Genomic DNA, 22,082 nt, shown 5'->3' on the forward strand with positions numbered 1-22,082 from the left:
GGGCAGAACTGATTATATCAATTAACAACCCCCGAATTATCGTTCTAGTTACGGCACTGGGTGGTTTATAAAAGAACATTGTCCGTAACTTTTTTCATTAATTTAATTATTTTTTTCTAAAATGCATTGTTTACCCAATCTCAACTATTTATAAATTCCCAAAATATTAACTTATTATATTGTAAAAACTACGTTTAAATAAAACAATTATTTGGTTGACCCGCATACCAATAATTTTTAAACGCTAACTATTTTTTGTCATCGATTGTTTTCAAAGCCCTATAGGAAGCAGAAAGTTTAGCATTTCGTTTATTTATCCCAAAACCTTTATACTCGCGACCTTTGAATTTAAGAACACTAGACACTCTACCGTCTTCTAATATCTCTGCCCGGCTGAAATATAACAATAATAAACTGTCAGTTACAAACATTGTCACTGTTAAAAATACATTTTTAAATTGTGCTTCAAACTGCACAATTCGTTTCAATCCCATTTACCTGTATTCCGCACTCACGTCAAGTTCATTAACTCTTCTCATTGGATTTTTTGGCACGTTCTTCGAGTACTCATCTGCAATTAGGAAGTAATATCTTTCAGTTAGTTCCCGAACCGTAATGGAGTGTCAGGTAGGCATCATAGGAAGCCTAGTTTTACTCTGACACTAAACCTGAGTTTAAGAGCTAGACATTTTACTGGTCAGTAAAACACGAGAAGTACCTACAGTTAACAGGGTAACAACAAAATTGCCAGTTTTCATGGTTTACAAAACTAAATCACACTTCATAGTCAGAGGTTTTACCATTGCCACCGAAACAGCTCATTTTAAAATCTTAATAAGGTAATGTTACACGAAACGACTTTCAATATTCAGTTGCGTTGCGAGTTGTTGTTGAAAGTTGTTTCGTGTAACATTACCTTTACCCTGTCTATCTTCACGATTTTGTAGTCGATCGAAAAGTACTGCGGTCATTTATGACAAAGTTATGACAAAGTCAAAACGTACCAATGAACTTCTTAAGCATTGGATAACAGACTCTCCAGACTTCGAGGACATCCAGACCGCTGTCAAGAAATATCGCACCAGCAACCGACTCAAAAACATCACCCAGAGGTTTCGGAGCTTCAATACATTCCACATCACTGCTGCCACTCTGTACGGCGATCACGTAAGGATCTGGGCTCACCTGATGTTATTGAAAACTGGTCACTTTATGTCGGGGGACTCGGTCAAACGAAGATGATAGTATTTTCTCATACATCAAAGGATTGGTTCATTATACTTTCCTACCTTGTTAGTCCCAAGACTGTTTTTGTATAGTTCAACACCTTTCACGAAATTACCAATGGTACTAAACAAATGGGGTGAATATTCCTTGATGTATTTATGATAGTTATTTTCTATTGAAATAATAGCGAAGATGTTGTTGTTCACGAGAGCTGAACGCAGGTCCGTAAGTTGACCAGGAGTCAGGTCTTTCTTACAGTTGTTGTAGATGTGTTGGGTGACCAGGAAATCAAGAATTGCGTCACCCAAGAACTCGAGACGTTGGTAGGAGCCAGTTATGGTGTTATCGCTGTACGACGGATGAGTGAATGCTTCGAGCAATAAAACCTAGGAATATACGATTAAAAAAGATACTTAAACTGTTTAACACACTTTGAAGTTGTTGAATTGAATATCGTCTCAAAAATTCAATATTTAAGTCTCGTAGTGCAATCGGCAGTGCCCGATGTATCCTCAAATGAACATATCAAACCTTGTTTTTAAAGGTATAACCAATTTTCCTCTCAAACGAAGCCATTTCTTTGGTCTGTTTAGCTAGAATTTCTTTATATCGTGCCCTGTCTTCGTCTGCGGGGATCTCTAGGGTTTGTAGGGGATAGTTAGCATACTTAGAGAGATCCTGGGGGGTTGGAGATACTCTGCGTCCGTTATTATTTAGCGCTTCATCCGTAGTGTTCTCCTCGTGAAATACATCCACGCCTAACCATGTCATGAACCTCAGTGCCCCTATGTATCCACAATGTATAAAATGTGCTCCAATAAGCGCCTCCATGCTGTCTGCGACACTCTTATCCGGGATCTCCTGTGTTATGGCGTCATCGATGACGTGGTTACGGTCCCGGATGGCGCTATCAGTGACGTCGTCGAAATCATCGCTGGAAGAGGAAAGGTTTCCGTTTACGAAAACTTGCTTGCAGGAGGCAAATCCAGGTGGACGCCAAGTCTCCTTCGGCTTAGAGAAGCCAATGTATTTGATAAACTTCGGGAGGTCTTTCTCCATCGCCAGCTTCAAAAGGTTTTTGTTTGAAATCTGCCGTGTGCGATACTTTGTTAATTTGCCCTCGTCTTTGTGATTTTTATGTGAAAAAACATGAATACTGACGGCCATTTTAAGAAATGAGTCACCAAGCATTTCTAGCCTCTCAAGACTGAAATCATCGTTAGATCGGGCACACGTGACTGCCTCCAGTAATTGGAGTAATGGTACTGAACTGTCGCGTTCGAATGGAGAGAAGTACTTTACAAGAGACGAATGAAGGTTTTTCCCCGCACTGCCGATATCCATGAGCTTACATCTTTTCCGTGGAGATTCTTGGGTATTGTGTATGTATGCAGAGTTGGCAGCAATCTCCGTGGATATTGTATCTCGCAGTTCAATCATGGAAACGAAGCTATCGACGCGGAATAATATTGCCGGGAGAAAAAGAGCGCGAAGTGTCAACGATTGAGGACTTGTTCTGAATAGTAATGTTTCCGGTATGAGAAACATCTCCTTACTTCGGCTGGGATTCCCGTATCGATTCGTCCGGCAATCAATATTACGACTATGATGAATAACTTCCAGTAGAGATTGGGAAAGATTCTTTATTTTGGTTTGGTACTTTCCTTCATGATATTCCTGAAACGTCGCAGCAACTTCCAGATCAGGAAAGGCACTAAGGGCGGATTTATCAGTTACAGATTTGACCATATGATGTCCTTGCTTCCTTGGGCCTAGATAATCCTGAATGACAACCGAGTCCCAGAGATCTGGGTTCGAGGTTAAACGACCGTCACTTTCCGTCGCATTTTTTCGAAGTGTCTCCATTGCATCGAAGTTAATGATACTTGAGCTGGTAGAAACAGCTCGTGTAGTTTGAGTCGTAGCATTGTCACAGTTTAATAAAATAATACGGCAACCGTAATTCTTGAAAGCGCCGAGTTTCAATTCTAGAGTTTCAGCAAAAATAAACTTGTGAAACCAGTCGAGAATATTAAGGTGTCTGCGAGACGGTACCGTTTTTAACTGGCAGCGTTCATCGAGAGTCACCTCTAATTTGCCAATATCGTTGTACAGATGGAACGGTAATAACTGAAAAGAAAAAGGTGGAATATTTATGAGAGTTTGCTTTTTCATTTCATGTACTTTCTAACCTCAGAAACATGCCGAGGTTGGATGTTAACCCTACTTATGTTTCTTCCTTTCATCATTATAAAAGCCAAGTCTTGAGAGCCTCTTATACACTAACCTGATCAACTGGCAACCTTTCACAGGTTATAATCCCAAGGGAAACATTCTTCCTGTCCCATAGCCTCTTCTTGATGGTGTTGTAAACTTCACAAAACTCCATATTGATGGCGTATACGTACAGCTTTTTAGTGTTATTTATTGTCCCGTGTCCATACAGTTGATCTGATGTCTAGATACAAACGTTTGAAAAATCAGACGTCATGATTGGGGTAAAATTGGGCAGAAAGCAAAAAGAACCTCACGACAAAAAACTAGAAAACACTGGACCCCAATTTTGAGATATCTTTTTCAGTTAGTTCAAATACAAAGAACAAACGATAGTTTTTCCCGGATTTCCACCAATATACCGGACCTCTTTTATACCGGATATTTCTATACCCAGTTCATGCTGATATCAACGGCTGTGGTTTATTGTAGATTACAACCAAAAACAGATTCAGATCAACCGTACCTTGACACGATGTAATCTCACTCTCTTCTTTGTCCCTGTTTTGTGCTGTGAAGAACCATCAACCACGTCATCTTCGTCACTCTCGCTTTCAGAGCTGCTCTCGACTGGCAAAAGATGGTCATCCAAAGCACCATGTTGTTCATGCAACTCAATGCACGCTTTATACGCGACTGCACGTCTTGCATCCTCCTTGTTTTCCATTGGCTCGCCCTAAATATTGAATTAACAACCATCACTTTCTGTTAAATAATGGAGCACATGGAGCAGTGAACAATGTCGAAAACACCTGCCACTGTGAATTGCATATGTAGCCAAAATAACCAATTTCCCTTTGAAGGGTACTTTCGAGGTTCTTGATTCACATATCGATAACTTTACCTTAATTATTCCAGTAATATGACTGTTTCCAGGCATTTTCAAAAAACATTGATACATTCCATCCGCATCATGAATTGTAAAAATTGGTTTGAGGCGAGTAAATCTATCACACGGTAGTTTTGAGCAGTATCTTTGAGAAAACAGAGAAAGACAGCTGAAGTTATTTACAAAAACTGCGGACCTGTGGGTATTTTCAGGGGGGAGGACGGAAGAAGAAATGGGGGTGATATAGGTAAATATGACAAAATGCACGAAGAATGGGGGTAAACTTTACCCATGGAAAGCCAAATATTTTTACCTTGGAAAAAGCAAATCATAGGATTCCCTGGGGAAGAGCATTAGATTAATCGTGTACGTATATTTCTTGCTAGTATTCTCTTTTCTAGGCATAAACTTGTGTGCTACCTGTACAAACGATTAACGGAATTTCCCATGTCAAGTTTTCCACCTTTCTTTGTGAAGTATTTTTCAAGTGGATACTCGTTCACTTCCTCGTTGATTTCTTCCTCCGTAGGTCCGTCACGATCGGCTTGACACAACTCTCTTAAATGATCATCGACACTTTGATACATCTGTAAAAGAACATTAATGGTTTAGCATAAAGAGCGTTAACATTACAAGTAAAGTTGTTGAAACAGGTGAAATACGCCCTTTCAATTTAAAAGACTGGGGTCTTCTGGTAGTATACCTCTTGCTCTAGTCTTTTTCCCTGAAGTTCACCTCTTGCAACCAACATCACATATTTCGCATCCTTTGCTCTACCCCGGCCGCGCGACTGAACGAACGCTCGATAGTTTTGTGGGAAATCAAACATGACAACGAGGTTGCATTTTGGGATATCCACACCTTCCTCCACGACACTCGTTCCCACGAGCACGTTGAACGTCCCAGTGCGGAATTTCGTCAACGTTTCCTGCTGTTTCTTAAAGTTCATCTCCGTTGCAGAAACGCCTGGCAGCTCAGAGCCATGACCGGTTACAAAATCTGAGCTGAGATGTCGATATTCATCGCTTTCCGACGACGCCAGAGCGTTGATCAGTTTGCTTATCACGCAAGCTGCGTACCTTCTTCGGACGAACACGATCGAACACATTTTAGATTGGTCACCTTAACAAAGAAAGACATAAATACCAGGGGTGTAGCGTGCGGGGGGTGGGGCCCTTGGGGTGGTGCTACCCCCTCCAGTTAAGATGGTCACTAAGGTATAACTATGCATGTCACCCTCAATGACGGGAGTGTAAAAAAGGGAATGTTAGAATACTCGCAACCGCAGTGTGCGGGGCAAACGTTAATACCTTTATACTTGGAAAAGAGATTCAGAAGTTCCTTCACTTTCGGTTTCAAATATTCTTGTTGAATTTTCTCTTTGCCTTTCATGTTTGCTATGGAAAATTCGTCGTATCTCCAGCGAAGTTCTCGTAAACTGGTCACTGTTGTCTGAAGGAGCAGACCCGCAGTCTTTGCGTGAGGTGATAAACCAGAACTGACTTTTTTGCTTCTTTTTTCTAGAAGAGTTCACAAACAAACTATATAACAAGGACACCTCAGACTCTAACATATATCTTTGATTCTCTAAATCTTTCTAAAACAAAATCTTTCTGAAATCAGGTAATTAAACTACCTTAATGCACACAACCCATAGGGATATTTTCGACTTTTGAATGCAGAAAAAACCCTAATTCAGGGAACTCTGCAGTGCAAAATGCAGAAAACATCCTATGATAAAACCTTTACCAACACCTTTCTAATTGCTATCCATATTAAACACAGAATTGAATTTTAAAAAGCATAACATTCAAACAATCTTCTCTGAATACTAACCCAAATCCTCAACTAACATCCTTGATACTTCATATGCTGCCCAGATCCCAATTTCATCCAATGCTGATAAACATTCACGGACAGCAGCCCTTGCAACATCCAACTCCTTTTTGATGACTTCTTGAGAGCCACCTCTCTCTTTTAAAACCTTCATGTTCTCTAAGAATGCCTCCAGAGGATTTAAAACAGAATGGAATTCACTTTCCAAAAACATTGCAACACTGTCTAAATGGTTTGAAGATGAATAGGATCTCATAATCTCTTTAGGCTTTGCTCCATACTTCTCTACAATATATGGGTCCTGCGCAGTTTTACAAATGCTTCTCATTGTCCGTTCCAGCTTTTTTATTTCATCTCCGATCTGATAGGGCTTCACCTTCTTGCCAACAACTGATGCAGTTAGACCAAGAATTTTTGGCAGACCTCGCTGTTGATGACGTGGAACATCCGCAAAACAGTCCATGATTTTTTTAAACGGGTGGTTTTTATTTGCATGATGACATTCATCAAAGACTAACAAGTTAGCTTGAAGTAAACTGAATCCATATCTGGCATGTTGTATGAGGTCAAGGTAGATCTGATGTGTCATAACCAATACATGGTTGTCTTGAAAATTTTCTAGCCATTGGGATTTTAACCAGAAATCCACACCCATCTCACCACAAAACTCCTTGACACTGAGTGCAGTGTGATCTCTAATTGCTTGCGCTTGTTGGAAAACCAAAGGAACTAGAAATCAAAAGGAGCAAGGTTATTTAATTTAGGTACCAATTATTGAAACAGTAAGAATGCCAATGAGACCAACGTTTAAGTATCAATGGTACTTAGTATGTGTTCTTTGGTATAGAAATGATGATAATGATACATTAAAAGTCGTATATCAAATAGTCTTACAGAAGAATTACCCAGAAAATTTGCCCAGTCTATGTGAAGGAAAGAGGCTATGGCTGTTTTGGCATCAATTGTACAACACTATAACACTAGTCACCTCAATATATGCATTAAAATCACTTACCACTGTTGACCAAAAAGAATGTCCTCTTAGCACCTTCGGAAAAGGGTCTGAGTATGTCGTCTTCTCTTGCCAGATGTTCGATCAATTTGATGCTAATAAAAGTCTTGCCAGTTCCAGTGCCCAGGCACACAATGATGTTCTTCTGCTTTGCTGCCTCGAGGAGTTCCAACTGATATTCCCGAGGTTCAAATTTGTTTGTAGATGAGTTGTTCGCAGCCATATCAAGTACCAACAACTATATCCTGACTTGGGTTCTAATGAATATGAGTAACACATATTATTTAATGACTAACTACAGAATGTTAACACTGTTATAGGCTAAATTCTATTACAAAACTGCACACATTCAGTATAGCCAAGGGGTTAGTTATCATGGGGTCAAAGTTGTACAAAGTTTCCACACCCATCCTAAAACCTTCAGCATTTCTTCAGTCTTAGTGTCAGAATTACTAGCTCATAGAATTGTGGGCTTCACTAAGTTTTTTCCTGAATTTTTTTTGGAACCAGGGGCGGATCAAGACTGATGTGACTGATGCAAATACAAAATTGAAGACTAGATTTCCTCCTTGATGAAGATACCAATGTATATTATACTTAAGTGGTAATATATGTGCTGGAATGTGGTATGTTCAACCTTTGTAAGGTCGAATATATACCAGAATATGGTATCTGCGATCTTGGTAAGGTGGAATATACTGGAATATGGAGCCTCCCAGAGGTATGCAGTAAAGTCCAAAATATCGCATCAGTCAGATAAATGACGGATCCGCCCCTGATAGCAACATGTATATCTTGGATCTTTCGGGAGGAGAAAATGTAGCAGTTCGTTTGCTGCAGTTGGAATGGATTTATAAAATGAGATGTTTTATCATATTCTATTAAAAAAACAGGAACGGGCCCGTTTAGTTTTACTTTCATAATCAAGAATATTTTTATTAATGTGTGCAGTAAATCAGAACGAAATATCACAATGATTTCGACTTAATTTGTCTCAATTACACTCGAACAAAAACAACATACCTTTAACATGATCTTGAACTACCAACCTCCCATTTGATAGTTGAAAATCTGGAAAAAAAACTATGTTTTTAAGCCATATTGAGACAATGTAAACAATTAAACAAATCGGCCAAACCTGCAAAAACAACGAAGCATTCTTATTACAGAATTCAATAAACGGGGAATAAAAATATTCATTAAGAATTCACCTCACCAGATATATTCTGATTACATATTCTCCGGAAAACTAGAATATAATTTCTTTCTTTTTCTACAGCAAATCTTCTGTTGCGAAGTTTTTCAAACGAATTCTTGTCATTTCTTCCAAGAAAACATAAGAAAGGGGAAATCCATGTTGCTATTTTTGGCAACATGACAACATCAAAACAACAATATCGGATTAAACTTGTTATAATCTTGCAAACGAGACTTTTTTTTCTCTCGCTAACAATAAAATGTCACGAATACTATTGCTCTCCTAAATATCGCCTAAATTTCTAAAAACTTCGGGGGCTTCTTTTTGTAATAGTAAAAATTTTTGCTTATATTTGGAAATTTTATACTATACGTTTCCACTTGCAAAAAATAGCGTTTCATTCGCAATTTTCATTTATTCATAAATTTGCTTCTAAAGTCAGAAGATTAAGTTTTGTCCAATTGCATGGATAGTAACAAAGATTTCATTCAACTTTTGAATGACACTTCACAATTATGCGGGTCCCATTTCAACTTTTCAATTTTGTTAGTCAATAGTCATATTATACATTCATTGGATCAATGTTTTCACACTATCTATACTTCAATTAAAATTAAATTTCTTATCAGAGTTCCTTATCTTGCTGCTGTTCACAAGTCTTTCAGTGATGTCAACGCGTTTTTTAGCAATTGGATTTGCGCCTATGAACAAAATTACAGTGCTATAAGTACAAATTAAGACTTCTGTGCAGTACAAAAATAAAACACTGCATCTTTTTTTGAAAACTCCAACATATCTTACATCTGGCTTACCTTTGCATGTTTGATTTCAAGTTCAGTCAATTCAACCTACAGAATTTGATACAAAAAATTTTAAGGATGCCAAGAAATGGTATGCTTTTAACCTCCCCAAGTTCTCTTCTGCAGTAACAGCAGAAAACATTAAATAAGGTGTGACATTGGAGCAATCTCCAGATTTTACTATCAGTACCACTGTATATATCATCAGAGACTTCATTGCCACGAATATGTACATATTGCACACTATACTCTCAACTAGTGAGTTTATTGCCTTCAACAGACAAAGACTTACAAGATTCTTTTTGTATTGCTGAACACGGCGTACTTTGAAATCTTCAATTTCTGAAAGTACACAAAAGAGATTGAGAATTAAAACAACGTTTCGATGATGAGTTAAACAAACTACTGTAGTTAAGCCTCCACCAAGGCAACAACACCATCATCTTGAGACATACCTTTCTTTGCTTCTTCAGAAATACGTTCAAATTTTTCACTGGCTTTTTGCTGTGCTGCTTCCGCCTGAAACAAAGATTGGAATCCTAAATAACCTGCCAACAGAATCACGAACATAATCATCATCACCAACAGAATCACAAACACCATATGCATCACCATCATGCCACATCACCGTGAACACATACCAATCACCAATACTTACACTGGGAATATCCTTATTCTTTGCCCTAGCTTTATCCAAAGCCTTATTAGCATTATCGAACTCTGACAAACATTTTGCCCTCCTGTACAACAATGCCTTGGCTGCATCTGTGTCTCGCATGTAATACCGAAGCAGATCTGATAACTTAAGATCCTCATCTGACGCCACACGACCTTCCAATTTCTGAAAAGGTAAAACCAGGATCAGCAAGTGAGCACTGCTGCTAACTTTCGTATCCCTTGAGGGTACTGAGTGACAATTCTTGTGCCATTTGCAAGCTCTTTAGCGGGGGGAAAGTATGCTTCTGCAATTCAATTTGTAACAACAATCTACTAACCCGAACTTTTTCAAAAGTGTCACTAACTTTATTTAAGAATCTAAAAGTGCAAAATAAGTGAAAAAAAGATGATTTTACTACACGCATTTGAGAGGATGTTGTAAGTCATAAGACTGAGCTCTTCTCTTACTTCTCAAAATCAGTTGCTTCACTTGTTGCTAAGGCAGTGACACAGGTTGATATTTTGATATAGCAATCAGCAACCCCTTTGTGAGATCTTGTCATTCTGTCTGATTGCTTTGTTGATTCTCGAAGCCTAAATTCATAAATGGTGGATTCAAACATGGACAGCCATTCTGCCTCTTTGTAACTGAAATTCAAACATACTTGCTATGGTATTCAACCAAAAATTTCTTCTCCCCTTCAAAGAACTCATCAGCATCCTAAAACAAAACAATATTATCAATGTTTTGAAACACAAACACAAAATAAGTAGACAGAAATTCTCAACCATTTTATCAATTTACCTTCTGACTTGAAAGTAAAACTTCATCCACCCCTTTAGCAAAACCTTTGATGAATCCACCAAGTTTCTCTTTCTTGTTTTTGCCCCTAACACTCAACTAAATAAACCATGGAAATAATACTCTTCAGGGGAGTTGGAAAAATTGGAAATAAAATACTCTTCCATTTCTAAGTTATATATCAGTGGTAATTCACTTCAAGCAGTGTTCAAGATATATGATTACATTGCTTAGGGTACCTCTTGTTTGTACTCCAAAAACACTTTAAAGTTTTCATCTTTTCTCAGTTTTGGATGAGCAGCAAGTCTGCATAGGAACACCTCATGCATTGCAACTGTCTTTTTGAATGTTGCTAGATATTCCCTGTTTGAAAAGGAAAAGTTAGTTCAGTACATTCCTTAATGGAAGATGGGTTTCGGTTAATACAACCATGCTGTTTTCCTTTTAAGGGCTATCTGGCCTTTCAAATCACTTACGCTTCCAGTTCAGCTTTCATTTTGGAGAATTCTTCTTTTGTCATGGTCCCTTCACCTGGAAACACAGAAAATAAGATAAAGTTATGTTGCTATCCTACATTACCAATTGCTGTTTAACCAGCAGAACAAAAGACATGCAGTTTTGCCAACACAATTTTGATAAATATATTGCAGTACTACCAACCATCTCCTAATCGTTGAAGTTTTTCTCTCGATGCATCAAAATCAGGTCGTGGTGGTGCAGGAGGGATCTAGACGGTAATTGATCAATGTTCACGTCAATCCACAGATGTACAATTGTAAAGCATGACCATGATTAACAGAGTACTCTTACAATTATCCCTGCATATTCATCATTCTCCTCGTATCTGTCATGGAGCCAGACAAACTCTTCATGGCCTCGTACAACAGAGAAGTCACTACTTTTGAACTCCGGTAAAGTTGTCTAGAAACAATAATTTAATGTAATTTAATAATTTAATTGTAATGAACATTTGTGTGCTACGCCAGCTGACATAAACCTCTAAGTTTCTCTACATTCATACCTTGGTGTGAACTGTGAATTTAACTTTGTCTTTCTCACTTAGTGCATCAGATATATCAATGACTAAAGATGAGTCAGTTGACAAATCCACAGATGAAGTTCGTTCTTCCTTCTGGCAAAATACAATTAATTAGCAACCAAATAAACCTGGGCAACTCTGTCTTAAAGCTTTAAAATATGTGCAAGTTTGGAGCATGATTCCCTTCTCTCCCATTGCATATTTTCCCCACAAAACCTTTCTATTTGAGGCCCTAACATGCTGGAGATGTGATTGGACTAGAGCATTTAATCATATATTTCACAGGGCAATTACTTTCCTTGTTGTTAAGTTAGTATTTTCTATACATAATGGCTACTTTGTTTAAAAATTGAAAAAAGGTTGGTTGAAAATCATTCTAAATCATTGGCCTAATTAGAACTGGAAATGTAACAAATTATGTAACATAGACAAAATCATGTGACTTGCAACATAATCTCAATAAAAATAGAAAACAGCAAATGCACACATGTAGATGCTAAAAGCAAACTTCGGCATCTAGTAGTTTCCTGAAAGAATTTAAAACTATTTGATATCAAAAATAGGAAAGTTGTGGTTTTGGTACAATACAAATATAATAGAATAGATATTCGTGGGGTTAATTAAATTAACTTGTATCAAACACAATAAAATCTTTACCGTCGCTTCTTCCAACATATCGCTACCAGAAGTTGAATTCTGTATTAAAAGAACAATATAAATGAATAAAGCAAGTAAAAAGACCAATACTTATGAAAGCAGAATGATAATTAGACAATATGCATATATTTTTTAAATGTGTCAGTGATCGGAAACCTCCGTAATACGAGCGTTTCCCGAAATCCTCTCACTGGCCTCACGATTTCGCTGGATAGTGCATTGCACATGCTGTTCATTTTTCCACCGTTGCAGCCACAAGATTATCTGATATAAAAATACATCGTTTATATAAATAAATAGGCCACTAAAGTTTTTCTTTTCAATTCTGTTCATGCACATCTTATGATTCAATCACAATATGCCAATATTTTGTATTGTTGTCAAGTGCCTACAATATTACCAAATGCTGTATATGTCTAGAATCATACGCTAAAACCACACAATTATTAAAAATATTTCCTTGATGTGCAGCCATGAAAAACCAAAAACTGATAGAATTTTTTAGCTCTAAAATGGCACACCAGTGTCAATTTTGAGATCAGTGATCCCGCGTTTCCGCTACTTTCCGTCCAGTCCCGACCGAAATTAAGCACCGTGGAAACCAAGATGGCAGACAATTTAGCCCCAACAGACGGTAAAAAACACCTTTTATCTATCGCAATTTAAATATTTTGATAGTTCAAATACCTAGAAAACATTCTTTAATAAATTTCCAGCCGAAATGACTGACGCGACGGCAGTTCCGGAAGAAAAAGCGCAAGAAAAACAGCCCGAGACGTCGACAGGGGACGGGAGTACCTCAAACACAGACAATGACAAAAATAAAGCGTTCATTACTGAGGTATACTTGCGTACTGGGTTTATATGTCTAAATTACTTAAAACATAAGTGAATATGGAAAATCTCAAAATTTAATCCCCCCCCTGTATGTTTGCTGAAATGTAGTTAACCCCCCTGGTCTTAATTCCTGATTTTGTAAAATGCATTGTCCTTTATATAGACGTCAAATATTAGCCAAGTGCCCCAACCAGGAGTCACCCCAACAATTGAGGTGTGTATCAGTATTCAGTAGTAACCTTGACTGGCTATAGCTTCTCTATTGTGAAGCATACATTATGACATTGCAATGTCTTTCTGTCTCATTTTCCATTAGGCGGTTGTGAAGAAAGAGAAAGATGACGCAGAAAAACGAACACCAAAAATTGATGTACAATCCCTACCCACAAGAGCTTATCTAGATCAAACTGTTGTCCCTATCCTCCTTCAAGCATTGTCAACTTTATCAAAAGAAAGGTGTTGTGCATTAAAATAAACTCCACCATCCAGTTTTCATGACCTTTCAGCTCTAATATTCATTTAGGATGCAGCTAATATTGTCTCTAACACACTGAGTTAGGCATGTCATAGACTAAGTTAAGACTCTGTCATAGAACAGAGTTTATAGTGGCACCCTCTTGAGATGCACCCTTTACATTCCTCACCCAGGCCACACCTTGTTGAACAAATAAAAATTGTTCTCTTTTCATTTTTTTGTAGGCCTCCAAATCCAATTGAGTATCTTGCAAGTTATTTATTGAAGAATAAGAATCAGTTTGATTCTACAATTGATACAAGTCAACCATCTGGAACAGCATAATTGCACCACATTCATGATCACAACCATTGTCACAAACATTGCCTGGTGAACAATCTTATTTTGCAAACACTGCGTACAATATGCAAACTGTTGTGTTAATATTTATGAAAGGAAATAACCTAACATTGTAAATTGAGTAAAAAAAAATAATGTTTTGTTCTTTTATGGAGAAGGGTATGTGTGTATATGTGTATTTCTATGTAAAAAATAACGTTTTGTTCTTTTATGGAAAAGGGTATGTTTGTATATGTGTATTTCTATGTATGCAATGTTTATTTCTATGGAAACCAATGAGTATTAATGGTGATGTAACAAAATATTAATTTTACTACATTTTGCTTGAAAGAGCAGATATATGATGGCATATTTCCTTTTAGCAAGATCCTCCTAATTCACCATTGGCATTCAGCTAGATGAAGCTCTTAAGTGTCCCTTGGTAGAGTGCCTACAAAATTTATTTCTATGCGAGCTTTTGCGTACTATTCAGGCTGCATCTAAAATAAGTCTTTACGGTTGTCACTTTCTTTGCAAATGCTATGTTTGATTGCACAAATTGCTATGCTTCATCACTTTCATGTAATAAGATGGTGGGTAGACTAGAGATGTTATATATACATAATTATACCCCTAAATAAAAATTGTTCTATGTATTCTCTACAGTGTCAGCTTAATTCCTATGTTGCTGCTCCCAAACAATATTTCAATATGCAAATTCTTTTTGCAAAGGTATGTTAGTCCTCTCACTCCTCTTACTCTACTTTCAATTATTTGAAGACCTCAAGTTTGCCTCATATGGCCTTAGGAAAGGGCAAAGTCAAGTTAATGATAATAAAGAACACGTAATTGCATGCAAAAAATCACTTTCTACAGCGAAATCAGACAAAATCTTATAATAGGAAATAGGCAAGCAACTGACACACGTTACCTTGTACCAAATGCCTTTCAGTGTGGCTTTTATAAATAGCAGACGACAGACTGTCAGACATTCCGTAAATATTTTCTTTATGTGAGGCCATATAAAAAAACTATTTACACAGCAGCACACATATTTATCTATTTAAAACAAATCCTATCAATTCAACTTACTTGTTTATTTTTCTTTCTTATAGAGACGTTATAATAGTCAGTCATTTGTGGTGCTTCTTCAAGACGGCCATGAACCAGAATAATCTCTGTTACTCCAAGTATTCTGCAAGAAGAATGCTAGTTAGTACCCAGTCTTACTGGTTATCAGATTTGCATAATTTGCTGATGTTTTTAATGCCCGTCTTTTTTTGGAAAACAGAAAAAGAACGATTTCCTAAATAATTACGATAATCACATATAAATATAAAAGCTTTTATTTCTCTTAGAATAAATAATTTCGTTATTATACAAACTATTTACAGATATATAACAAATCTAAAACAGGTTTATTTAAGATTTAAATAGATGACAACAAAATCAATACAAAAGTTCTTTGTAATCCAGGTGAACGTCACAATGCTCTTTTGCCACAAGAGGAAGAAGCTGTCGCCAGACTGTGTTCGTATATATGTCCTGTTTCTTGCTTGCAGTGGTCAGCATTTATCGCAAGATTGACAAGCAGGTCCAAGCTGTAACTGCGCTTTTGCATCACACCACAACATTCCTTCCTTTGAACGATTCGAGATTAACTTTTCTTCTGAGACTCAACTTTACTTCATTCGCTGAGAAATCATGGAAGCGAGAGCTTCGTAGGAAATTCCCGAAAGACATCAGCTTGACACGATGTGCCCGACAAGCTTCCAAGATGAAGGATGTTAGAGCGCGTTGCTCTTTACATCTGCCAACGGAAGGCCATCTTCATTTAGTCTGTCGCCTTCTTTCAAACCTCATCACAGATGAGTGTCTGTTGATGAAGAATTTCTTCTACGAAAAGAGGTCGCCTGAATCTGAGGGATTGAAAGGGCCTCTGATTCTCGGGGAAAAATCTTCTTCGTGAGTCGTCTTTGACCTTGCAACCGAAACTTGTGTCTTCTCATTGCTGCTGGGTTTGGCGGTGTGAGTGTTTGTGAAGGACTGGAAAATAAACATATGGAATGGTCAGCCTCGAATAGACGTTGCTAGTTACAGAAACAACAAATTAAGCAGTACAGGTCCATTCCTGTCATCATCCGGCGCGAATGATGAAAGGTGGGGGTCTTTTGACACGATGAAACATGAATAAAACCTCACCTATTATCGTTCAAAAGATCTGATAATTGCTTCGTATCTAGATTAGCAGCACATGACGTGATCTTATGAGTCTTGTTCAGGTTGTACAACGCTGATCTATAAGATTAGGTGGGATTGGGATGTTAATTTTTTTTTTAATGTGGGATTGGGATGTTAATTTTTTTTTAATGTGGGACGTTAAAAAAATCACCCACGTTTGTTTAACGTGTCACGGGATTGCCCGAAGGCTAAAACACGACTTACTTTAGAAGACCACACTCTGAGCAATTTTCCAGCCCAGTTGTGTACGTTTGTCTCGCTTCCTCCCAGTGGTTCAACAGAATTAATGCCGACGCTTTTCTCAGATATCCCATTGGGTAGCTTGGAAATGATTGGATCGCCTACAGGGAAAAACGTTTACGAAATTAGTCAACGTTAGCAGGGCAGGAAGAAGATAGTTGAACTGAACAGGCAGGAAGGAGATAGTTGAATTGAACTTGCAATCAAGCTCTTTTAGTTCGGACATTTTTCCATGATGGGTTTCGACGCGCTCATACTGAAAGCCCACTATAAACTTGAATTTGGAAATTTCAAATACTTGTGCTCTTTGTCTTTTTATTAATGATGCAACATGATTGAACATTGAAAATCTTTTATGACATAATCCACATAAATATATTTCCGTGCGACTGTTGCTGAGCAAAACTTATCATTGAAAGCTGGCATGAACTTAAATCCTATCTGAAAGACTTCGTTTAATGTCTCTTTTAAAAACAGCGTAAGACTTCCGAACGTTCTCCAGTTATACGATGACGAAATACTGTTTAAAAACAGTCTTCCTCATGTATGAAATAACATTGATGCGTACAAAGACAGTTCAAAACTGTAAAATATGAAATGACGATTTTTATAACGCCTACAAGTATGTACTTGACCGGGAATGTCTTTTAACATTATTAAGAATGTCTTTATCAAGCCCTTGGCATTTTATACCATTGAAACTTATGACGTAACGTATAACTAAATCTTGCATGCATACGCCATCCTGCGTTCTTGTTTATCGTGTTTTATCGAATGTATAAATTACCTTATTTGCATCAGCGACGATTCCATCCAGCATTTCAACGCTGGTTTCTTTATCTTCCTTCTTTTTCTTTCCATGCTCTTTTTCATTTTTCTTGTTCCTGAAAAAAGAAGAATGTTACATGAGGTCACAGGTTTTCAAAACACGGAAGGAACTCTGCAATCTAAAACCAAAACTTGGTGAAAACATCTTGATGTGTAAAATCCCTTTAGGAAATCAATTTATATATCTGTGGAAGCCTTTATTTATTTGTCTAGTTGGCAATGCTTTCGAGACCAAATTCCAGATCCTTGCCAAAAAATGTGTTTACAAACAGAAGGACAACAGGAAGAGAATTCCAACCGCCTTCGTTCATTATTAAGATCTCGAATTGATTGATTACCGCAAAAATGATCAATACACGTGATGGAAATAAAATATCTTTTTGGGGTCGTGCATTGTATCAGGCGGACGTGATGTAATTAAGGCCCTTTCAACTCTGTCAAATGGAAAGAGAATTGCGGAGGTAATATGCCATTTATTTTTCTATCGTTTTCGTAACCAGGCATTTTACACAATATGAGCTCGTTTCAAACGTTGTGCTCACCCTAGGAACGACACTCTTATCTTAATTAAAGTTTCGACTGAAATTCGACTGCGTAAAAGCGAAGAAACGACCCTTCTTTCCGCTTGCACTACACTTTTACAAGTAAAGAAGTCAGAAAAAGGAAAGAGAGTCACTTTTAGAAAATCGTAACTCTGACATTTATTCCAAACCGAATCTTTTATCTTTTGAATGAAGTTTTATTGTTGTTTTTTCATTTTCCTCCAAATCGCCTTATAGAATGTCGTCGACGAAAGGTCAATGGCCTTAAACTGATAAATCGCATCAAATCTTAACAAACAATAACACACGCACGATTTCTGGTAATTTTCACTATGCACAAAGGTCGCAACCTCCTGCCGTGATAAAGGAAGGGGTGAGACAAAATAACTATTATAATTACTGATATTTTATATTTATTGGCATTCCTTGTGCTAATTTACAGTGTTTTTTTGCGCTCTCGTCCGGATTTTGCAGCATTTCTACGGCGCAAAACATAACACTCGAAAAATTTTCAATGAGGTGAGGCCAACTTATCTCGTTGACTCGAATAGACGTTGGAAAATATAGAACTGACTTTCAAACCTTAACAAAGGCTGAACATTTGGTTTTCTATTAACAATTTTACGGAGATAAAATCGAAATTTTATGTATTTTATGTGTAAAAATTGCTCGCTCTTTTAGCAACTGTTTTGTGATTCGTGTTGTTGGCATTCATAGCCTCTTACAAGCAAAGGAACAAAAACATGTTGTCTTCGATGATAAAAAGCGTGGGTTGGAAGCGCGACATAAAAGAGGATCACTTTTGATCGAGCGTAGGTTTTTGCACGCCTGAAATTGGAGAATACTGAAGCTTTTGGACATCAAAGATGTCTCAAACCTTCGGAATTCCGATATGACAGTTTTAACTTTGAGATACAATCAAGTCGCAGAGTCGTGCATTTAAGGAAATCGTTCTAACTTATATCGTGCCTATAAACAAAGGTCAAATTGCGCTTTAACGAGACACGGCTCATTAGCTTAATTGGTCATTAATTAATTCACGTTCAATATCAATTTCGGCAATTGCAAGGAAATTGCTGATTAATAGAGGACCATACTTCGGCAGATTAACAAGTTCACACACAATGAAACGAATAATTGATGATAATTTACGATGGTTAAGCAGTATTTCTTACCGGACTTCCTAAGTAAGGAATCTCAAGTTAAGCATGCATCATTCATGGCGAATAAACTTCGCGTTATATTTTACAGACCCTTCTAGATTCATTAGGATGGGTGAAAAAATATCTGATGACAAATTATCTTTGTGAAAACAGGACATGTTCAGTTGAAAACACCACAGCTATAGGCATCTTTGTATCGTTCGGCACGGAAGGATAATTGATGAAAAAAATGAACATAAAATATCACCGCCGCGTGACTATTTTTCACGAGGAGGGCAACCATATATAATTTCGCTTGATTTAGATACACAATAAAACCTTTTTGGCAATATACTTCACAAACTTTCTTGCCGCCGGGCTTAGCCGGATTATTGAAAAGATTATGGATTTGAAAAGGTCTTGCTTCGGGCAAGAACTCGTCTTGCTTTGTCAAACAAATAATAGGATTCGGAAATGAAATTTAACGATTATGTGTGCTGAAAGAAATTTACAATCAACATTGACTGAACGTCAACATTCTCCTGCCTTATTACTTATTGTGAACTAACAATATAATAAATTAATAAATTTTGATCTGAATTGCCTCTTACCAAATGAAAGCATAAAGTTGCTGAGCGACAATTTAATGCGAGCAGCGATATGCGAATGTCCGGTCAGGATAAACAAATTATTTTTCATGTCGAGATTAACTTAAGAAAAAAGGAAATCACGGCTTTAAAACTCAGACCAATGAGAATGTAATCGAGCTATATCATGTCAGAATTAGGAAAGCTTTGTGGCATTATGTGAACTAATCCAGTATCAGCAAAAGACTGGTATGAAATAAAAAAGGCTTGAAATTTTACGGATATTTCGCAAATAAACCACATTAGCGGCTTTTAAATATAGAATAAAGTGAAAGAACTTCAAAGAACCACTGTATTTGTCGCGCACCAACCACGTCGTATTATAGTGTATTTTTAGTGTAGTAAAAATTATGCCTATGGCTGAAATATTTTAAGAGAATTAAAACAGTATGCGCTGTTTATTTTGGAGGGTGAAAGTTCAACGTGTGATATATTTTTATAGCCTTTACACCATATGACATATATTTCAGGCATGTGGGATCAAATATATCTTCAAGACATAACACACTTAATTGTGAATTGGTATATTGCGTCTATGTATCATTTTAGGATGAAAATGCCGCTTCAAATTTTCGAGAAAAATCTAAACAGAAAACGAAAAAAAACAAGCCTATGCCGGCTGTGATGTAACAGCCATATCTCATAAAAAAAATTCGCGATCTTAGAGCGGCTCGTGCAATAGTCAGACAAATCTTTTTAGTAGATTATGATACTCAATGACACAAAGTTTCCTAAAAACAGAATGAACTTTGCAAATCTCCTGATTTCCTGCTGGTCAGATTAAAATCACCTGCCAAGCACCGCGAGGTAATACCTTCACCTTGCATATATTGCTATTTTAACTAGCTTGCATTACAATGGTATCAGCTTACATGCAAAAATAGCAACAGAAATCATTCCTTTAATTTTGAATAGAAATATTGGAAAGAATTTGATAAGAACTTTCCAGACACAATGGCACCTTTCCATCAATTATAACCCAGTGTGCTGTTGGTATATTAAATGGTGATGATGATGATGATGGTGTTTATATACCATCTTCTGGTGAAATGGCTTAAAACGTTTCTTACCGTCTTTCCTGTGTGTTGGCTTGCATTATCCACACTTGATCTTCATCGTTATTGTTCAGGACATTTAGTGACTTACTCCGCAGTTTATCGCGTTTAACTTTTGGCGTCGATGGCTTCGTTTTCTTGTTCTCAGGACTGTTCTGTTTCTCCAACGCCTGCAAGAAGTATCTTGTCGCAGCGCCGACATCACCATGAAGAAACGCAGCCCGTCCCCTCGCCTCGAGTTTCTTTAGCTATATATACACAAAGTAGCAAAATATTCACGTTAAAAAACCCGAGGGTCAACAACACTCTCGCGACAAACGTCAACAACTGACTATATTAGGATGTAGTATCTCTAGTATATAGTACCATTAGCGTTTCCTTGTGAAATACCGAACGAATGTAGGTGTTTGCCATCGAGAAAATGCAACAGCAACTTGAAGAGGTTCGTTGAAGCTTTGATTTTTCTCTTGGCGTCTTTGTTGGACATAATTGCTTAGATTCGTTTGGAATGCAACGACTCGCTGGCATTATATTATATATTGTACTGAACACGTCTACGTGCATTCACGACTTAACAACGATTGAATATACGAGTAGGAACACGCTTACCTTATCAGCGGCCATTATAATATATTCATTCCGTTTCGTATTAGCCCAAGTGTGCGCGCGTAATGATGCATGAACTGTACTTCAAGGGCCAACCGAGAATTCGTCTTATATCGGCAGTAATTTGATCACCCTTCATGTAATATTGCACGCTGCTGATCTATCCACGGATGTGTTTGGGAAAAGCGTGAAATTCCTGGCGCGCTTATTTGCGTCATACTCACATCGAACCACCCCTTCGCTCAGTCGAACAACAGTTACGAAAGTCATGGATCAGATAAATATGTATTTAGAATATTCTCTAAATCTTATTTACTCTTCGTGTCACTGAAAATAACTTGTTTTATGCAGTAATTGCGAGAGCCTGTTGAGATCATAATGAAACACGGACCATACGGTAGAAAGTTATACCAAAAACGTCGTTTGAAGTCACTCAGTTACACGTTCTGCGCCCCAATCGAGTCACGAGAGACAATCTGATTTGAAACAAACCAACCACATACTTTGCAAAGTCATTCAGAACATTAAAAACTTCAAGTAATGAACTTGAAAAAGTGAATATACAGCCTTCCTTACATACATGTAGGCTGACATAGCGTTAATCGATAATTTGGATAGGGGTGTTAATTAATTAGTATGGCAAATTGTCAACGATTATGTATGAAATTTGACTATATATGATCAGCGATGACACACCCGCAGGTATCATTCAACGAGAAAAAAAATGCTAACAAGCCACAAGCGAAAAAAATCTTAATCCGTGCTTTGATCAGAAATAGATACACGCCTAATCCTCGACAATCGCTGCTAAAATTATTCT

The 22,082-nt window shown here is 37.4% G+C and overlaps 3 protein-coding genes across 7 annotated transcripts; 1 reads left to right on the forward strand and 2 right to left on the reverse strand.

Annotated features, from left to right (window-relative positions):
• Positions 1-22: 22 nt before the first annotated feature.
• LOC114522309 (endoribonuclease Dicer-like) lies at positions 23-15,146 on the reverse strand. 4 transcript variants are annotated; one of them, XR_003686893.1, is made up of 18 exons: positions 15,054-15,146; positions 12,332-12,370; positions 11,657-11,764; positions 11,446-11,556; positions 11,296-11,362; positions 11,112-11,166; positions 10,875-10,998; positions 10,639-10,734; positions 10,499-10,554; positions 10,302-10,427; positions 10,172-10,211; positions 9,835-10,017; positions 9,632-9,695; positions 9,469-9,518; positions 9,189-9,224; positions 8,395-9,077; positions 8,202-8,249; positions 7,392-7,435 (listed from the first exon to the last, which is right to left on the reverse strand). XR_003686893.1 is itself a non-coding variant. In XM_028542970.1 (15 exons), exons 3-15 carry the CDS (start codon positions 7,399-7,401, stop codon positions 249-251), a joined length of 4,578 nt encoding a protein of 1,525 aa, XP_028398771.1. In that variant the 5' UTR covers positions 7,402-7,435; positions 8,202-8,249; positions 8,395-9,027; the 3' UTR covers positions 23-248. The 4 variants fall into 4 exon arrangements, 2 of the variants coding, with proteins under 2 accessions (XP_028398771.1, XP_028398772.1); XR_003686892.1 differs by having other exon boundaries at positions 11,657-11,767; XM_028542970.1 differs by lacking the exons at positions 9,189-9,224; positions 9,469-9,518; positions 9,632-9,695; ... (10 more) ...; positions 12,332-12,370; positions 15,054-15,146 and adding exons at positions 23-393; positions 499-571; positions 1,005-1,185; ... (7 more) ...; positions 5,641-5,850; positions 6,167-6,895 and having other exon boundaries at positions 7,182-7,435; positions 8,395-9,027.
• Positions 12,887-14,213, forward strand: LOC114522311 (protein dpy-30 homolog). The gene is made up of 5 exons (XM_028542974.1): positions 12,887-12,965; positions 13,048-13,172; positions 13,332-13,382; positions 13,485-13,624; positions 13,868-14,213. Exons 1-5 carry the CDS (start codon positions 12,938-12,940, stop codon positions 13,965-13,967), a joined length of 444 nt encoding a protein of 147 aa, XP_028398775.1. The 5' UTR covers positions 12,887-12,937; the 3' UTR covers positions 13,968-14,213.
• Positions 15,147-15,311: 165 nt separating the features above from the next.
• On the reverse strand, positions 15,312-21,570 carry LOC114522282. 2 transcript variants are annotated; one of them, XM_028542937.1, is made up of 6 exons: positions 21,266-21,570; positions 20,672-20,904; positions 17,230-17,326; positions 16,407-16,543; positions 16,164-16,259; positions 15,312-16,007 (listed from the first exon to the last, which is right to left on the reverse strand). In XM_028542937.1, the coding sequence occupies exons 1-6, from the start codon at positions 21,278-21,280 to the stop codon at positions 15,824-15,826; spliced, it is 762 nt and encodes a 253-aa protein (XP_028398738.1). In that variant the 5' UTR covers positions 21,281-21,570; the 3' UTR covers positions 15,312-15,823. The 2 variants fall into 2 exon arrangements, with proteins under 2 accessions (XP_028398738.1, XP_028398737.1); XM_028542936.1 differs by lacking the exon at positions 21,266-21,570 and adding an exon at positions 21,023-21,243.
• Positions 21,571-22,082: the final 512 nt, after the last annotated feature.

Source organism: Dendronephthya gigantea, unplaced genomic scaffold (assembly GCF_004324835.1).
Source record: "Dendronephthya gigantea isolate DGI-Jeju-01 unplaced genomic scaffold, DenGig_1.0 000022F, whole genome shotgun sequence".
In the NCBI taxonomy this organism is placed as follows: domain Eukaryota; kingdom Metazoa; phylum Cnidaria; class Anthozoa; order Malacalcyonacea; family Nephtheidae; genus Dendronephthya; species Dendronephthya gigantea.

Excerpts from the sequence above, each read along its gene's own strand:
- LOC114522309 (XM_028542970.1), bottom strand. The coding sequence starts at position 7,401 with ATGGCTGCGAACAACTCATCTACAAACAAATTTGAACCTCGGGAATAT. Across the intron at positions 4,918-5,033 it reads GAAAAAGACTAGAGCAAGAG|ATGTATCAAAGTGTCGATGA; the intron begins GTATACTACCAG and ends GTTCTTTTACAG. Across the intron at positions 394-498 it reads GACGTGAGTGCGGAATACAG|CCGGGCAGAGATATTAGAAG; the intron begins GTAAATGGGATT and ends GTTATATTTCAG.
- LOC114522311 (XM_028542974.1), top strand. The coding sequence starts at position 12,938 with ATGGCAGACAATTTAGCCCCAACAGACG. Across the intron at positions 12,966-13,047 it reads CAATTTAGCCCCAACAGACG|CCGAAATGACTGACGCGACG; the intron begins GTAAAAAACACC and ends ATAAATTTCCAG. Across the intron at positions 13,383-13,484 it reads GAGTCACCCCAACAATTGAG|GCGGTTGTGAAGAAAGAGAA; the intron begins GTGTGTATCAGT and ends ATTTTCCATTAG.
- LOC114522282 (XM_028542936.1), bottom strand. The coding sequence starts at position 21,220 with ATGCACGTAGACGTGTTCAGTACAATATATAATATAATGCCAGCGAGT. Across the intron at positions 20,905-21,022 it reads TTCACAAGGAAACGCTAATG|CTAAAGAAACTCGAGGCGAG; the intron begins GTACTATATACT and ends GTGTATATATAG. Across the intron at positions 16,544-17,229 it reads TCGTCGCTGATGCAAATAAG|GCGATCCAATCATTTCCAAG; the intron begins GTAATTTATACA and ends TTTTCCCTGTAG.